Below are 17,281 nucleotides of genomic sequence, written 5' to 3'. Positions count from 1 at the left end.
CACCAGACAGCCTCCCACATTGATGCAGGTTTCCTTTTCTCCATTTAGACTATTTTTTTCTGAATTCTTGTCTACTCAGCTTTTGGTTGATTTGGTGCTAGAAAAAAAATGCCTTCTTGTAAAGAGAGATGTCACCTTTATCTTTCTTGTCAGGATAATAGCTCATTTAGTTAAAATCACTCTCTACTGTTGCCATTGAAGTAGCTCAGATACGCCCACTCCACCCAAGTTCGTTTTGGATGAGCAACGCCTGAGCTCCCAGTCTCTGGGAAGATGTCCTCTCAAGTCCTGCCAAGGTCCACATGGTCAACAAAGCCATGATGTGTTGTTCCTTCACTTACATAATCCATGACCTAATATGGTCTGGGAAGTGAGTTTCTGGCTAATCAAAGAACATGGTCAATGGCAAACTACCATGCATATATCGAATACTATTCACAGATTACTTTGTTCAAAAAATTAGAATGAAATATTTTTTACCACTAAAACTGCATGGAACCTAATTAAGTTTCTCTGAGATGATTCAGATGGTAAGTTTCTTAATTGCAGTACACCAGTTCATCTTTATAAATATTAATGATCTTTGTAGTGCATCTCTAACTGTGAAGACTATTTTCTACTTTTAATTTCCAATCCATCACAGTCAGATATTTTGTAAAACATAAAATCATGTGCTGTGGGATATCGCCACAATGTCAAACAGCTGTAAAAGTACTTAGACCTTTCATCTCATTTCCTGTAGTAATCTTCTTGTAGACTGGTAAGCAAAGCATTGGCCAACTGGCACGGGTTAGTGGATAAACAAATCCGTATTAGTTTCCTAGAGCTGCTGTAACAAATGACCACTAAGTGAGTAGTTTACAACAGAAATTTCTTCTCTCCCAGTTCTAGAGGCTAAAGTTCAAAATCAAGGTGCTGGCGAGGTCATGCTCCCTCTGAAGCCTTTAGGAGAGGATCTTCCTGTGCTTCTTCCAGTTTCTGAGGCCGCAGGTGTTTTTGGCTTGTGGCAGCACCTCTGGCTCTGTCTTTCCTGTGTGTCTCCCTGCATCTCTGTGTCAGGTGGTTTGCTCCATAAGGACAGCAGTCACTGGATTTAGGGCCCACTCTACTCCAATATATGACTTCATTTTAACTGATTACATCTGCAAAGACTGTTTTCAAATAAAATCACATTCTGAGGTTCCCAGTAGATGTGGGTTTTGGGGGAACACTTCACCCCATTATGTAAAATAACATTGTAAAATAGCATCGATAGGAGATGTAGTTAATGGACAGAATGTAAGAATGACTGTCAGTGTAGCTGCTGCGATGATTCGTTTGTAACTTTACGGCAATGTGATGATTCGTTTGTAACTTACAGCAATGTTAGTCTTATGCTTTAAGACAGGTTTGTATGTGTAGGTACAAGGGTTAAATATACACTCACTATGATCCGTCATGCAAAAGTAGAAAATGGTGCCTTTTTATTTCCAATAAATGATCCAGTTTCCTTTATGAACTCATCCTGCTGAGAAGGGGAAAAACAAAAAACAAAATTGAACTCAGTTGACTGCAGTCAACTCAGTGTGAGCCAAAAATTTAAACAGTTGCATTAGATGGCTCAGTCTGCTGGATGACTCAGTCTTTCAGAATTCTCCTATGATCTTTCTCTCCAAAGTGGATTCTGTTGCTGAGTCTTCCCCGTATTAATAAAACAGAAGTGATGCATGCGAAACTACATCCTTTTGAATCATTGGCTTGAACATTACATAGTTCAATAAGTTGTAAAGCAGGATACCCTTGTGTAGTTAAGTTTAAAACCATTGCTCTTATGAAAGGATTAATGTGTAAGTCTTTTTGTGTTCTAAGAATAATTTTAGCATGCTTGGTGAACATCATGGACCTTAATTTTCTGAATTTAGTATTGGATTTTACCCAGCCAGCATTCTCTACACAGATTTAAAACTGGCTTTGGTGTTGGACTAGATTCTTTCCCTTTCTTAGGTCTTATGTATCGTCCAAGAGCTAGAAATCTAGTTTCATTGGAAAGTGGTGAATTGTGTGGAGTGGGTGTCTCCCAGCTGCTTGCATGCTCAGCATGGCAGGGTCCCGTCCACATCCTTTTCTGCTTCACAAGTTACAGATTTAGGAAAGCCTTTAGGTTGTCTAATAATAGCAGAGTTATGTTGCAGATTACAGCTCAGAACTATCTCAGGCATGTGCTTCTGCTCCCGCGAGGGCAGTTCATACTAAAAACGCAACTCTCTCCTTCCCTGTTGTGCACCCTGGAGCAGATCACAGGCCTCTCTCCAGTTGTCTTGTGTATGTTGTGTATGTAAAAGAATTCCTTAGATTCTTTTCTTGGCAGCATTTGGAATATAATGTCTGGAATCAGAAACAGATTTGTTATTTCTGTGCTGAAACAAGTGCATTTTTCAAGTTAGCTAGCAAGCAGCCCTATGCTCTGGCAGGTTCCCCACCCCTTCCTAAATCCGGTAATAAATTGTCAAGTAAGCCTTGTGCAAAGTTTATGCTGTTTTACTCTTTGATCTGAACATCATTCTAAAAGACTTGAACAATTAAAATGCAAGGGACCCTAGAAATGTTGCATCCATGTGAATCTGGACATTTTACTGTCGTACATTTAGCAGCAGCTTTAGAGCCATAGTCCTGCCATTCTTTCCCCCTCCTTTCATTCAAAAATGGCATATAATTGTTAGTCAATAACCTACAGCTACCAAAGGGAATTCACACTTGCTCAATCTGCAATTTAAAGCAGCACTTTTAATAAACACACTGGTGATATCATGCATTTTTCAAACTGGCAGGCAAAGCCCTTGAAATTTAATAAACCAAACAAAGCTAGCCCTTTATTTCCTTTGTCTCTCCCTTGAAAACTTTGTCATGCTTTCTAGTTCCCTTTCTCGCTCCTACTACTAATCAAAATCTTGTTCTTAAGTATGTGGCAGTCGAAGCCAGATCGCCTTGTTGAATAGATGATTCAATATAAACCGGGAGATGCCATCCTTAAGGAATGAAAGAGCGGTTAACTGGCTCTGCTGCCTGAGCGCAGAGCTGGGGTCTGCCTGCTCTGGAGCATGCTCTGTGCAAGGAGAGTGCTCTGGCTAATTTGGTGGAACTGAATCAAATGACTTCAGTTGCCAAAAGCACTGGCAAAGGTTTCAGTTAAATTCTCCATTTTTAACATATCCTGTCTCATGTTTACCTATTTGCTGATTTCTGTGTCTTTCTTTTTTAGTCCCCCCCCCCCCCCCTCCCCTTTCCCTTTCTTATCCTCTGATTGCCCGTTGGGGGAGCTGTGTTAAACCTAAGCCAGATTGAACTCCCTGTAGATGCGAAGGTGTGATCAGTAGTCTGCACACGCGTTGGTAAAGGTGGTGGTTAATAGACGAAGGCAGATGGATCAGTGTGATAGAGGCAGTTTGCCACTCAGGACATCATATCTCCACCGTCAACCAGGCACAAAGGTACGCCCGGGTATGTATGTTTCTCTTGTAAATATCAGAAGCAAATACTGCTGAAAACAACCTGAGGGGCTTTAAGCAATTAATAGCTTTGCATGAGTAAACAGCTTGGCGAGATTTTGTATTGGGGACTCTGGGTGGGAAGATGGATATTCTTAAATTGAAAAGAAAATGTCAATTATATTATAAAATCATACAGAGCGCTTGAATTTGAAATCCGAAGGTCTTCATTTGACAGGCAGTATAATGACAAACTATTTGGTCTAATGTTAACAGCATTCATCCTTCATTGGCTGATTACATGACATTTATCAAGTTTTATTGATTTAGATTGGGTTTAGAATTTGTATTGTTATAGTCAAAACGTGGCTAACCCTGAGAACCATTGAGACAGATAGCCATGCTGACTTGAACTTGGGTTTAATTTGTTGGGGGGAGGGGGGTGCATGATAAGAGGAATGTGAACACTCCTGGCCACGCTCTCTTTGGAATGTCTTCTTATAACAAAAAGGTATAAATAGCATCTAGTGAGCTTTAGGAGCCATGCGATGAAATGTAATTTATGTGAATTTCTATTTAAGTGGAGAATGGTTTTCAAAGGTCAGATTCTATATTATATGTTTGTTCTTGAGAAGTTTCGCAAGACAACATTTGAAAACAAAAGAGAAAAATCTCTCTTTTGATGACCAGAAGAGAACATCCGTGTTGTTTCTTGTTGTATTTCACTGAGTGAAACTGTGCGAGGTTCGTCGTCACTGACACTTTTAGAGTGGAAGCTGGGACAGGTGCCTCTGCTCTCCCAAGGGAGCCGATGTTCGGAGGAGGAGGAGGAGGAGGAGGAGGAGGAGGAGGAGGAGGAGGAGGACTGTGCTCTCTGAGGGGTGTTCTTACAGGGAGGCATTGGCCAGCCACATGGTTCAGGGCAGGTTCAGGGGAGAGGCAGGAGTCAGGAGATTCCAGAGTTGCCAGAAGATCCGCTGGAGAAATGGATTTACACCAGGCGTAAGAGTAGTGACTTTTCTGTGTTCAAACAGAATAAGTTCCTTAGTGAATGAAAAGGAGCCCCTGTAAATGCTTTGAGATGAGATGAGATGAGATGAGATGACAAAAGAAAAGGTAGCATGTGGAAGCCCCCAGCACCCGTGGTTTTTCATCTCTCCTTCCTTAGCCAGCTCCTAGACTTGGGGTTTTGCTTTATTCAGACCCTTTCCTAATTTTAAGAGGACAAAGGAAGCTCTAGTCTAGTCCCTTCCCTTTTTCCTGGAAAACTGTTGCTATAAGAGAATACCCAGTTTTATGCAAAAGAGGGCCAATATTATCCTGAATATTATCCTTAAGGTGGCTAATTTATATATCTAGATTCACTCCAAATTTGCTGATATTCCAAAATAGTTCTGAAGTTTCTCAAATCTGACCAAACTGTACGGTAGAATTTTGTGTATAAGTGTTTACTCACCAGATATCGGGGGCACCTGCCATGTGCCAAGCACAGTCCCCACCCAGGAGAGCCTCCCTCGTGCTGCTCCTGCCCTTCTCCCAGGCCCCCTCTTCTGCGCCCAAGACCTCCGCTGCCTTCCTAGCCACTTGTGCCCACTTCTGGGGAGTCCTCTTTCTTCAAGATTAACTTTGAGCACAAAACAAAGCCAAAGACTTTTTAAAGGGGGTTCCTAGTAATCATGACCCCAATAATAAAAGTAATTGACAGATTAGTGAAGAAGATTTAATAAATCCCAACTCTGTCCATTAATGTAAGCTCGAGTAAAGATCTCTTTAGCTGTGAAAAGAAAATCTGCCTGGTAAAATACTGAGTATTGAATAGCAACTTCCATAAGATGCTGGGCATTTCCTCATAAGTATGTAGTCATACTATTTCTTTCTTTCTTACATTTTATTTTTCAATTACAGTTTACAGTCAATATAATTTTGTATTAGTTTCAGGTGTACGGCTAGTGGTTAGACAATCATACACTTTACAAAGTGTTCCCTCTGATATTACCAGTACGCATGTGGACCCATACATAGTTATTACAATATTATTGACTATATTTCCTATGCTGTACTGTATATCCTCTTGACTGTTTTGTAGCTAACAATCTGTACTGCCTAGTCCTTCACCTTTTTCACCCAGTCCCCTCTCCCCTCTGGCAACCATCAGTCTGTTCTCTGTATCTATGAGTCTGTTTCTATTTTATAGCAATGCTATTTAAATCTGACCCTCTTAAGTGCTTCAGAACGTTACTGATTAGGCTTACCTCGGGCTTGTGAAAGTAAAGACTAATTTGTACCATAATTTGCAAATATGGTGTAACTACATAGTGAGAAGGGTAGATAGACTGCAGATATTCTTTTTTTTAATAACTTTTAAAAAAATATGTTTTTATTGATTTTTTAGAGAGGGGGTGTGGAGAGAGAAATAGAAACATGAATGAGAAAGAAACACATTGCTTGTCTGCCTTCTGCAACCCTGGCATGTGCCTTGACCAGGAATCAAACCTGCGACCTCTTGGTGTGTGGGCTAATGCTCAACCATTGAGCCACACTGGCTGGGCAACTTCTGGTTTTCCATTGCAGCATATTTATACCAACTTCTGTAACATTTTCTGGAATCATAGTTGTATGACTACACCCAGATGAACACAAAGTACTGTAAGTCACATAGACTGGCAAATGAGCGTGCAGCAACACAAATATTTTGAAAGTGATGGAAGCCAGCGAGTATCCTGATACTGCTCTCACTGCTCCAGTGGAAGTGTTTGCTGCCACAGCAGTTGAGACAAAACCTTTCCACCTTGGAAGTGTTTCCTGGCAGAACAAGTCCTTGATAACAATTTAAAACAAGATTTGGACTTCTCATATGGTGCCTTTTATAATATTGTTTTATTTTCCCCAAATCTCTCCGTATCCAGAAGGAGGGATGGATGAATGGATGGTTTTTATCCTTACATAGAGGTTTTATTTTCACAAAAATATCTCCCTATCTAGAAGGAGCAATGGATAGTTTTACCCTTACATAGGTCTACTTTAGGTTGATTGCTGAGGAGTCGGTACTGAGCTCTCCTTAATCACTGGGGTATTTCTCTTCTCACTCTATTCCTTTTTTTATCAGTAATTGGCAGCCCGGTTTTCACCTCATAGAGAATTGGTTAGTGAGTGTAAAAGTTGGCCAACTGAATTATCAGTACATTACAATGGAAGTTTCAAAAAAGTAGCATTCAAAAGATGACATTGTATGTGCATTTCCAAAGATGCTGAGTGGACTTGAGTGCACTGAACGCTGAAAGGACTTGCGTGCAGGTGAGTAATCTTTTGATGGTTCTAAGCATGGCTTAAATGTAAAACATTAGTTTGATATTTGCCTTCATTTAGTCATCCACTGAGAATATCTAAAGCTTAACCATCTGGTGCCTTTTTTGCTTCCCATAGAAAGTTAATGTTGGCATGGCAAATATTCTAAATCTTTATCTATATATATAGTTTTGTTTATGATAACAAATTCAACTGAGAATGAGTTTGTCTTAGTTGCTCCCAGCCCTCACTTACCTTCACGAAATTGATTAATAGACCCATTGTTGGTGTTATCTGCAAAAAATGATGTGCCTGTGACCTGAGGAGAAAACAGGAGCCCCTAAAATAGGTGAGACTCCCTGGGCACATGGCATTCCAAAGGGTTCTCCCAGGCTGCTGTTGGGACTGTGTTTGACGAGATTTTCTTTAATCTCCCTCTCCCTCACTTCACCATGGGAAAGTGACCTTCATGCTCTGTGGGTGAAGAGCAGCTCCCTTTCTCTGTCTCCCGCCCTGTGTGATGTCTGAAATCAGGTCAGCCTATATGGATGTCCCGTGGAGAAATGAGAGAGCCGGCTTCTCTCTGCCGCAGTGATGCTTCCCTCACCGCGCAATGAGAAGGCGCACTCACGCTAAGAGAATGCTCTGGTCAGTGTCGCGTCCCTCGCTGTACCTAGTCCTTGTGATGTACAGATAACTCCCGAGTTCCTATTTCCAGCCAAGACCTCTCCCCTAAACTTTAAATATGAATATCCGGGTGCTGCTCCATATTTCCAAGTGGATGTCTAACAGACTTTATGAACATATCGAAGCTCCTGCCTCCCCACCTTTGCCCCCACATCCAGTCCATGCAGTCTTCCTCATTTCAGTAGGTGGCAAATCCATCTTTCCAGGTGCTGAGACCAAAAACCTTAACATCATATGACTCCTTTTTCTCTCATACCCCACTTTTGATGGTCAGAGAATCCTATTGACTCTATTTTTAAAATATTTTCCAGGATTTGACTCCCTTTCACCACCCCACTGCCACCTTCCTGCCTGGTTCTTACCTGGGCTGCTATCATAGCTCAGCCCGTTTTCAACCCCACAGCCAGAGTGAACCTTAAAAAACGTAAGAATCGTGCCACTCCTTTGCCCCAAACTCCACTTCACTCAATAAAAGCTCAAGTCTTGGCAATTTCTCTTGTATTTGGGGATGTCAGTCACAGGCCAAAACTAAACTACAGAGGAGAGGGATTGTTGTCTTAGTTACAAAACTTACAGCTGTGTCAATCCTTAGTCTGACAGAAAAGCAAAAGGCTTCTCTGAGACACTCCAGTCCCAGGTGAGGTGTTCTCTTCAGATGCGCATAGAAGGTCTGGTCTTCGATGAGACTCCTGCATTTTTTCTGTGATGGGAATGAAGACTGTTCTATCTCATTTTGTCGTTAAAGGTAGCAATCTGTATACTTAACACAGCTACTGTGCTGTACTTTCCATCTTTATTAAATAAGTTTGATAAGAGAGTTTCTGTTGGAATTTTAGGGAAGTCATTCTCATGGTTTTTAGGATAATGAGGACAAAGCAGTAGGGAACCTGTTCAAAACAGAGTGCTAACTTACATGTTTAATACGCAGCTCAGTTTTTATTCTTATGAGTACGCTTGTTTTGCTGAGCTCTGATGTGTTATGAGGAATGGCAAACAGTCCTTCCATGATGAGTGCAGCATATTTTACTCTTTCATAGAGCCCCGGTGTTTTCTTTCATGGTATCATTAGCAGGGACAGCAGGAGCTGACCTTTACCCCCTATTGAGTGCGATTTGCATGTTTTCCATGTACTTCCTATTGTGTGTGGTAGTGATAGGTTCTCCTAGATTCTAAGCTCCTTAAGGGTGTAGCCCAATAGCACCACCAAGAAGGGATCCCAGTCCATATTTATGGATTAAAGGAATGAAATGGAATATTTAACCTAGTTCAGGTGAAAAGGACTTGAGCCATCAGTCTCTAGGAAAATAAATGGACCTTTTTGAGGATAGTTTAAAATATAAAAGTGGACTTTTCTACTTTCAGTGGGACTGAAAATATGCAGGTAAAAAGCAGAATACAAAAGACTCTTAACTTTTGGAGTTTGTTTTCTATAGCAACCAGATAGAAAAATCTAATGTAACGACTTTAATCATGAATGGCTTGTAAGAGGGGGAAGCTGATCATAAAGGAGGAGGAAGGTTAATGTGTTTCTAGAAATTCAAACATTCAGAACAAATGAGTCTAGGCTTTGTGGTGACTGGGAGAGATGGGGGGAGGTCCATTTCTCAGGTCACTTCTTGGTCTTTGAAGTAGCAGGTCACCCTCAGAGAAATGGCCAAGGCTTCTCTCAAGCACCCGTCTGAAGTGTATTATTTCTCTTAAAGGATTGAGGATTGACTCTATGCACTTTCTTCCCTCTTGGCTTTTCAATTAAACACACTCACACCCTCCAATGCATAGTCTGGTAGATAAGCAATTGAGCATAGACCGAAAAAGAAAAGTGGTAAAATTATCTTTAGAAATATGGGATTATTTTCTCTTAGCAAACCGTTATTGAAACAAGTGAGTTTTTAAATTTCTATAGACATTTTATTTCATTTGGTCCTCCCATCCCTGGTTCTAAATGTTCAGATCCACTGGATTATTTTCTTGGGCTCTCCTTATGCATTTCATTCTATTTCCATTGCAGTTCTTGTTCCCCATTTTCTCTTTAAATATGCTTTCAATTTGGTTGCTGTGTTTTTCTGTCTGTATTAGGTATTATGAGAACAAGCTGCTTATTATTCAGGACCTTATGTCAGAGTATACCTAGAGGTTCTCTATTAATACCTGTTGAGTGATTGAATGTTTAGCTGCATTAGGGACTTTATCCTCTCTCCCTTATCTCTGCGAACTGTTCTAGTTATTAAAAGTTATAGGCACTTTGACCTATAGGTTGTCTTTTCAACTCAAAAAATGCAAATGATGGACCGATCATTTAATGACCAGTTGAGGTCTTACTAAAATGCACTTTGAGGATGGTGAGCCTGAAATCTTCATGATGTGGTTAACTGTGAGTAAAATCTCTGCACAAGAAGCAGAAATTCCCTTCACTGAGGAGTCAGAGAGTTTCTGATGCTGGGTCTATCATTCACTAAGTCTGAGGAAGCCGCTGGACCTCTCTGAGCCATTTTCCCCATCTGATAAATGAGTGACCACCCTGCCTACTAGATGTGGTGATGTTGTAGGAATCAAATGAGATAAGGTGCCTGTATGTAGCAGGACACTGGCAGTCCTCTTTGCTGCCTCCTCTCCCATTCTCCTCCCCTTCCTGTCAATCCCACCTCTCTAACATGTTCTGGAACCCATCTTTCCTCTCCATCTCCTGGGCCAGCACTGCCTTAATGTAACTATTAGCATTTCATGCTTTTATTGGCTTATCAGCTCCTAACTCCCTGATTCTAGGCTAATTGCTCTCTAATCCCTTCTTCAAACGCTACCCAGAATGTGAATAACAGACCCCATGTGTTTCTTCTCAGATTAACATTCTTCATCCCTAACCCCCACTCCCCATCATGCCATTACTTTAGGATAAAGTTAACTTCCTTAACATGACCTAGAGGAGCCCTTCATGAAAGAATGCTTCCCTATCTTCCTCTTCAGCCTCAATGCTCACTAGTCCCTTCCCCTATTCATATTCACTTGTTTGTCTTTCTTTGCATGTGCCAGGACCCTCAGCCTAGAATGAATATCTGTTTCTCCCCTGTTTCTTCTACCTAACATTTAAATATATTTTATGCTTCCTGCATGCCCCACACTGGGGTTTGAGCCCACAACCTGGGCATGTGTCCTGACCAGGAATCGAACCATGACCTCCGGGGTTTGTAGGTGGACACTCAACCATTGAGCAGGCTCTTCTGGCTAACATTTAGATTTGACCGACAGGACTCAGTTCAGATGTTCCCTCCATAACAAATATTTCGAAGCTGGTTTTGAGCCCCTCCTTTGTGTCCCCATCACAATGTCATACAGCTCATGCTAGCCAGTAAGTACCTAGAAGGCAGGGAATGTGTATCTTTCATTATCATGCCAAGAATCATATGTAAATGTTGGTTGGATTTTTCATTAATATTTGAAAAATATGAGGACGAATTCTGGTGTGTCATTCAACTTAGTTTTGGAGATAAAGTAGAAAGTATTAGCCTACCCTTGTATGAAGTTATAAACTGTTCACAGCTGAGAATGCTTTGGCTCATGCCAGCTATTCTCGCTAAATACTAGTAATTGCTAACCAGTTGAAATGCATAAAGAATTTTAAGTAAGATTATTTGTCTTTGAAGAAGTAACTGTGCCAAGAGGTCCTATAACTATTCAGATTTTACCTGGGAAAACTGTGATTGGGATGCAGTACCACAGTATTCTGTAGGAGTAAATGATCTGGATGTTGTCAACCAAAGCCAGGGATTCAGGTCTAGGGTTGTAGTATTTATTACCTGGAATGGTGGTGCAAACTAAAAATAGTAGTCCATTAAGGAAAGCACAGGTAAACAATTTAATGATTAATTCATAATTGATTATCAAGGTGACGTGGTCTTTTTGAGGAATTTTGGTCTTTTTGCAGAATAATGTTCTTTTCTGGAGTTGAGGAATCTATCTAATGGAAAACGACTTCTCCACTCTACCAACTGTGGTAGTCAATATCTGGGCTGACATGGCTTTCAGCCCCTGGTAGCATGCCTGGCAGTATGTTACACTGTGTGGCGAGAGGACTTTGCAGATGTAATTAAGGATACTACTCAGAGACTTTAGTAATGGGATTATCTTGGATTATCCAGGTGAGTTTACTAGTAATGTAATTACACAAGCCTGTAAACGCTGAGCTTTCTCCTCACTGATGGGGAAGGGGAAGTAGGAGATTCATTGCTGGCTTGAGGATGGAGAGAGTTACTAGGAAACTGAGAAGGAACTGAATTCTGACAAAAACCTGAATAAGCTTGGAAGCAAATTTACCTTCACAGCCTCCAGATAAGAGCCCAGGCCAGCCAACACCTCCACCGAGGCCTGTAAGACTCTAAGCCAGTGATTCTCAACCTTCCTAAGGCCTCGACCCTTTAATACAGGTCCTCCTGTTGTGAGGACCCCCAGCCATAAAATTATTTTCATTGCTACTTCATTACTGTAATTTTGCTACTGTTATGAATTGTAATGTAAATATCTGATATGCAGGATGTATTTTCATTGTTACAAATTGAACATAATTAAAGTGTAGTGATTAATCACAAAAACAATATGTAATTATATGTGTTTTCTGATGGTCTTAGGCAACCCCTTTGAAAGGGTCGTTCGGCCCCCAAAGGGGTCTCGACCCACAGGTTGAGAACCGCTGCTCTAAGCAGAAAGCCCAGGCAAAGCTGCTGGGCTAACAACTGTGAGATGATAAATGGGTATTGTCTTAAGATGCTAAGTTCATGGTAATTTGTTATAATAGCAGTAGAAAACGACTACACCAGCACAACAAAACAAAAAATGGGATTGGGATATAGGAATCTTTCTCTTAGAAGATTTGATTTCCAGTGGACCTTAACATTGAATGCACTATATCTGACAAACACTAAAATTGTATGCCCTTTCCGACAGCTGTAAGGGATCTTTATTTCTGGCTGATCCACGATCTTTCCCTGACCTCTGGAACATCATAGTTGACCCAAGGCATGCCTCTAAGTGTGTCTCAGACTTCTAAGGGCTCCAGTGGAAAAATCAGCCAAGGGATCTTACGTTATTATATGCTGACTTTGTGCAGGAAAGGCTAACAATAATAAGTTGGAGGAATGAAGATTGTTTGTGGTGGTAGAATATCAAAGGCTCATCTTCGGTTTTTCCAAGTGTTGTGTAAAAGTAGGACATTTGAGATGCTGACTTCTTTTTAGCACTGTTTTTCTAATGTTGCCTTCATGAGAGCCATTCTCTTTGTCAAAGGCCCTCCTCATACCCCAAATGCTGGAAATACACTAATCCAGTGGTTCTCAACCTTCTGGCCCTTTAAATACAGTTCCTCATGTTGTGACCCAACCATAAAATTATTTTCGTTGCTACTTCGTAACTGTAATGTTGCTACTGTTATGAATTGCAATGTAAATATCTGATATGCAGGATGGTCTTAGGCGACCCCTGTGACACGGTCGTTCGACCGCCAAAGGGGTCTCGACCCACAGGTTGAGAACCGCTGCACTAATCTGTTGTTAATGAAAAGAGAGGATTTGCTTTTGACTTCCTTTAAGAAGTACTGTACTCTCATATTGTGATTCTAAAATCCATTCATTTTAGTTGTGATGTACAGGACAGCAGAGACTTGAGTCTGGGTTATGCTTTGCCAGTGTGGTGACTTTATCCATATTCAATGTTAAAACAGCTGCCTTAGTATCAAAATAGAGAACGTTGTGTCTGTGCAGGATGATGTCTGAGCGGAGTCAGAAATTAAAAGAGATGATAACCTACTTAATCACTTGTCTTTGTGGAAATGGACTATTGCCTACATCTTTCTAGAGGGCAAGTCGCGAATTACACATATTTTTTTCTCAAAACGCAGAATAATAAGCTTATAGATAACTCTCTGAATGACTAGTCAAAGAATGAAAAATTAGAAAGACAGACTACTGACTTGGTGTACCACCACTGCCACCAAAGTTTAAAAACTTGACACGTTTTGTTTTGCTTGCTTTGGTTAATTTATATGTGTAATGACTTTGAGGTATAATCCTGGCTTTGGAAATGACAGTTCTACTTGATCCACTGCACATGCATTTTGTTATTCAGATATTGTCTATATTTTCTTGCTTTTCTGAGCCAGTCTCTTTCCTTTGTCTCAGCATATTTACTTTTTCAAAAGAAACATTTACTTAGGATGAGCAAACCTACTGCACAGTGGTGTTTGAAGGCCAGGCTGACTGTTACATTGTCACTCTCTTTTTCCTTTTTTCTTTGATCCTAACACCTGGCACAATTGTTAATTTAGATCTGCTCTGTTGCTGTTGTTTTTCCTCCTTCTAAATGTGTTCTCATCCCTTCCTTGTGATGGAAACTAGCTCGCCCTATTCATTTTACCATGCTCCTTTACTTCTGTATTATTCCAGTTATCCAAATAAGAATATATTTTTTGAAGTACTACAAGAAACAAAATCTTGATATTTTAGGCTTACCATGTAATCATCTGAATATATTTACTTAAAAGCCTATAACCCAGCCAGATGGCTTAGTTGGTTGAGCATTGTCCTGTACACCAAAAAGGTTGCAGGTTTGAGTCCTGGTCAGGGCACATAGCTAGGTGGTGGGTTCGATCCCTGGTTGTGGTGCATACAGGAGGCAACTGATTGATGTTTCTCTCTCTCTCAAAAAAATTCAGTGAAAATATCCTCGGGTGAGGATTTTTTAAAGAAGCTTTATAATTATGTCAAATAACTTGCTTTCTTTTCATAATCTTCTCATCTGAGTCTTAATATATATACTATTTACCAGTTCTCGGGGTTTTGCAAAATATGAATTGGAAAATGGCCCACGTACCTTGGAGGAGGAATAGAAGAGGAATAAATAAAGAGGAAGTGTGGCTTCCAATTCACAGGCTCTTGTCTTCTGTGGGCTTTCAAGTCACTGATGACTGACTCTGCCCGTGGAAGGCCGTGGCAATGGGGCAAGTCACTTAACTTCCCTCGGTCTCAGCTCTTTCACCGCTAAAACGCCTAACTCACAGGATTTTCATGACCTTTCACTGGGATAATGCACGCAAATCTCGACTGGAACCTGGCTGGACCTGATAACTGTTAGTGCCATTTTCTGCCTGTCATTTGTGTGTGTGAAATGCTTCGTGGGCTCTGTGCATCTAATGGGCACTCGCCACACTGCAGCGTCAGCGGATCTTTTCACTTGGAGTATTCCGTTTCCTAAGTGGATCAGTCAGGGTCGTAGTAGGTACCCTCTTCTTCCTACTGTTCATATGTAGATGCTGGGCACTGCTAATCCAGCTTCACTCTGACTTACCATTTATCCTGAGCTATAAATTCAGCTGCTATTCACGGATGTAAATGAGAGGATTTGTTTTCATGGTGCCACAAACCTGATGAGCCTTATTATTACTCTTTTGTCACTTCAGAAGAAGATTTAAGAAAATTAACTCCCTCCTGCCCCACTTTTGCCTTTTCTGTTTCAGCATCCCACACTGCCATTTGTGTGCCAAATCAGGGTGGTCATGTAAATGTTTATATGGATTTTGGTGTTCCATAATTTTTTTTTCTGTGCTAAGTTTTATTTTCCAAAATATGTATTTACAAGAGAAATCCTTATCTATGAAAAATTCAGTGCAGCCTCACAGAGCTGGCTTGACCTCAGATGGCCAATCGGAGCAAGAGGAGGAGACGAAGAAGGATGACATGATTTGTGTGCTGCTTAGACAGCTGGCTCAATTTACTTTCTTGTTTAAACACTGCAGAGCAAAGACAAGCTAATGTTATACACATGACAGGATGTATTACCTTCTTACAGCATATCTAAGTGCAAAGAGGCAAGGGTGGATTCTGGGAAAATTTCAGAAACTTACCAAACATGACAAACTTTTTTTATGGATATCATGAAGATGGGTTTTATTCAACTTAAGACCATGTGTCATGTTATTTTAAGCTTTATTAATTGGTATCGTAGCTAAAAAATAGAAGCAAAAGAGGATATTTAAATACAAAACGGACATTTTAGAGAGTTGTGATGCAGAGAAAGTTAAATTTCAAAACTGATGGGATGTAGCCAAAACTGCATGCAGAGGAAAGTTAGTAAACTTACACATTTTTATTTTTAAACAAGAAAGAATAAAAATGAAGCTCTCAACTCAAGAAAAGTATAAAGGACTGCAGTTATTGAAAAACATAGTAAAAATAGGAAAATGGCAAACCCACTGGAATGTGTTTGATATATTACAGGTGTCCTGGGAACAAGAGGAGAGGGAAGGGAAGTGGCATATGTAAGAAAGAGAACTGGCGGTTGTATATGGCAAAATGTGATTAACATCACAATTTAAGAACCCAAGAGAACATTTTAAATCTTGGGATCATTTTGGCCAAATATTTTCAAAAAATTTTCCCCCTAAAGACTTCCTTCCTTATCAGATCCCCAAATGTTTCTCCACCACATAAGTTGCCCTTTGAACTCCCCTGCATTTCCTCATGTATCAACCCAGTTAACCTCAATTTTAATTTTATTTTTGTCTTTCAACAAAAGTACAGCTATGGTTTTATATCTTCTAGCTTTGGGTGCATAAAATAATGAGTGTAGAGGACTTAATTCTTGCTGTTTCTGACAGGAGAGAAGCATTCTGTCTTTTACCTCTCTCTATCACATAATTCTGTACCCAAAACAGAACATAGAGCTCAACTAATGCAAGTCTATCATTACAAATGTGAAAAAGCCAAGGCCCAGAGACATTAAGGTTCCAGGTCTCACATAGCAAGGTGTGAGGATTAGAAATTGCAGTTTTCAGCCAATGGCTCCTCTTATTCTACCTTAGTTTGTAGCCAGCCCAGTTACTATGTGCACCAACCCTTTCAGCCAATTTTCTCTTTAGCTTTTAATTATACAACTAGAGGCCCGGTGCACAAAAATTTGTGCACTGGGGGGGGGGGGGCATCCCTCAGCCCAGCCTATGCCCTGTTGCAGTGTGGGACCCCTCAGAGGATGTCCACCTGCTGGCTTAGGCCCACTCCCTGGGGGACCGGGCCCAAGCTGGCAGTCAGACATACTGCTGGCAGTCCAGCAACCCTCGGGGCATGTCCACTTACCAGCAGGGAGCAGACCTAAGCTGCAGTCGGACATCCTTAGTGCTGCCAAGGAGGCGGGAGAGGCTCCCGCCACCACCGCTGTGCTGGCAGCCATCAGCCTGGCTTGTGGCTGAGCAGAGCTCCCCCTGTGGGAGCGCACTGACCATCAGGGGAAAGCTCATGCATTGAGCATCTGCCCCCTGGTGGTCAGTGTGTGTCATAGTGACCAGTCATTCTGCTATTAGGATCAATTTGCATATTACCCTTTTATTATATAGGATAGAGGCCTGGTCCATGGGTGGGAGCTGGCTGGTTTGCCCTGAAGGGTGTCCCGGATCAGGGTGGGGGTCCCGCTGAGGTGCCTGACCAGCCTGGGTGAGGGGCTGATGGCTGTTTGCAGGCTGGTCAAGCCCCTCCCCCCCCCGCCCCCAGTGGGGACCCTCACCCCATGGAGGTTTGGCCAGCCTGGATGAGGGGCTGATGGCTGTTTTCAGGCTGGCCACACCCCCTTTAGGGTGTGGGGTCCCCACTGGGGTGCCTGGCCAGTCTGGGTGAGGGGCTGAGGACCGTTTTCAGGCTGGCCAAGCCCCCTGGCGACGGAAGCTCCCAGCCTCTCCTTTTTTTCTTTTTTCTTTTCTTTTTATTCTGGGATTTATTTACCTTCTATAATTGAAACTTTGTAGCCTTAAGTGGAACTCAGAGCCGGCCAGGGTGGGCGGAAAGCTTGGCTTCCTCCATCGCCAGGGGCAACCC

The 17,281-nt window shown here is 41.5% G+C and overlaps 1 protein-coding gene across 6 annotated transcripts in view; it reads left to right on the top strand.

The window, feature by feature from the left end:
* Positions 1–17,281, top strand: part of NHSL1 (NHS like 1) — a 215,462-nt gene that overhangs the window by 115,808 nt on the left and 82,373 nt on the right. The window contains exon 1 of one of the 6 annotated variants that reach the window (XM_036316584.1): positions 3,334–3,477. The exons of the other annotated variants lie outside the window; for them this stretch is intronic. Coding sequence (XP_036172477.1) covers positions 3,399–3,477 — 79 coding nt within the window. The 5' untranslated portion in view covers positions 3,334–3,398. Of the gene's footprint in view, positions 1–3,333; positions 3,478–17,281 lie in introns of those variants that run through there. 6 annotated transcript variants of the gene reach the window in all.

Source organism: Myotis myotis, unplaced genomic scaffold (assembly GCF_014108235.1).
Source record: "Myotis myotis isolate mMyoMyo1 unplaced genomic scaffold, mMyoMyo1.p scaffold_m19_p_7, whole genome shotgun sequence".
Lineage (NCBI taxonomy): Eukaryota > Metazoa > Chordata > Mammalia > Chiroptera > Vespertilionidae > Myotis > Myotis myotis.
This window is presented reverse-complemented; position numbering and strand designations above follow the sequence as displayed.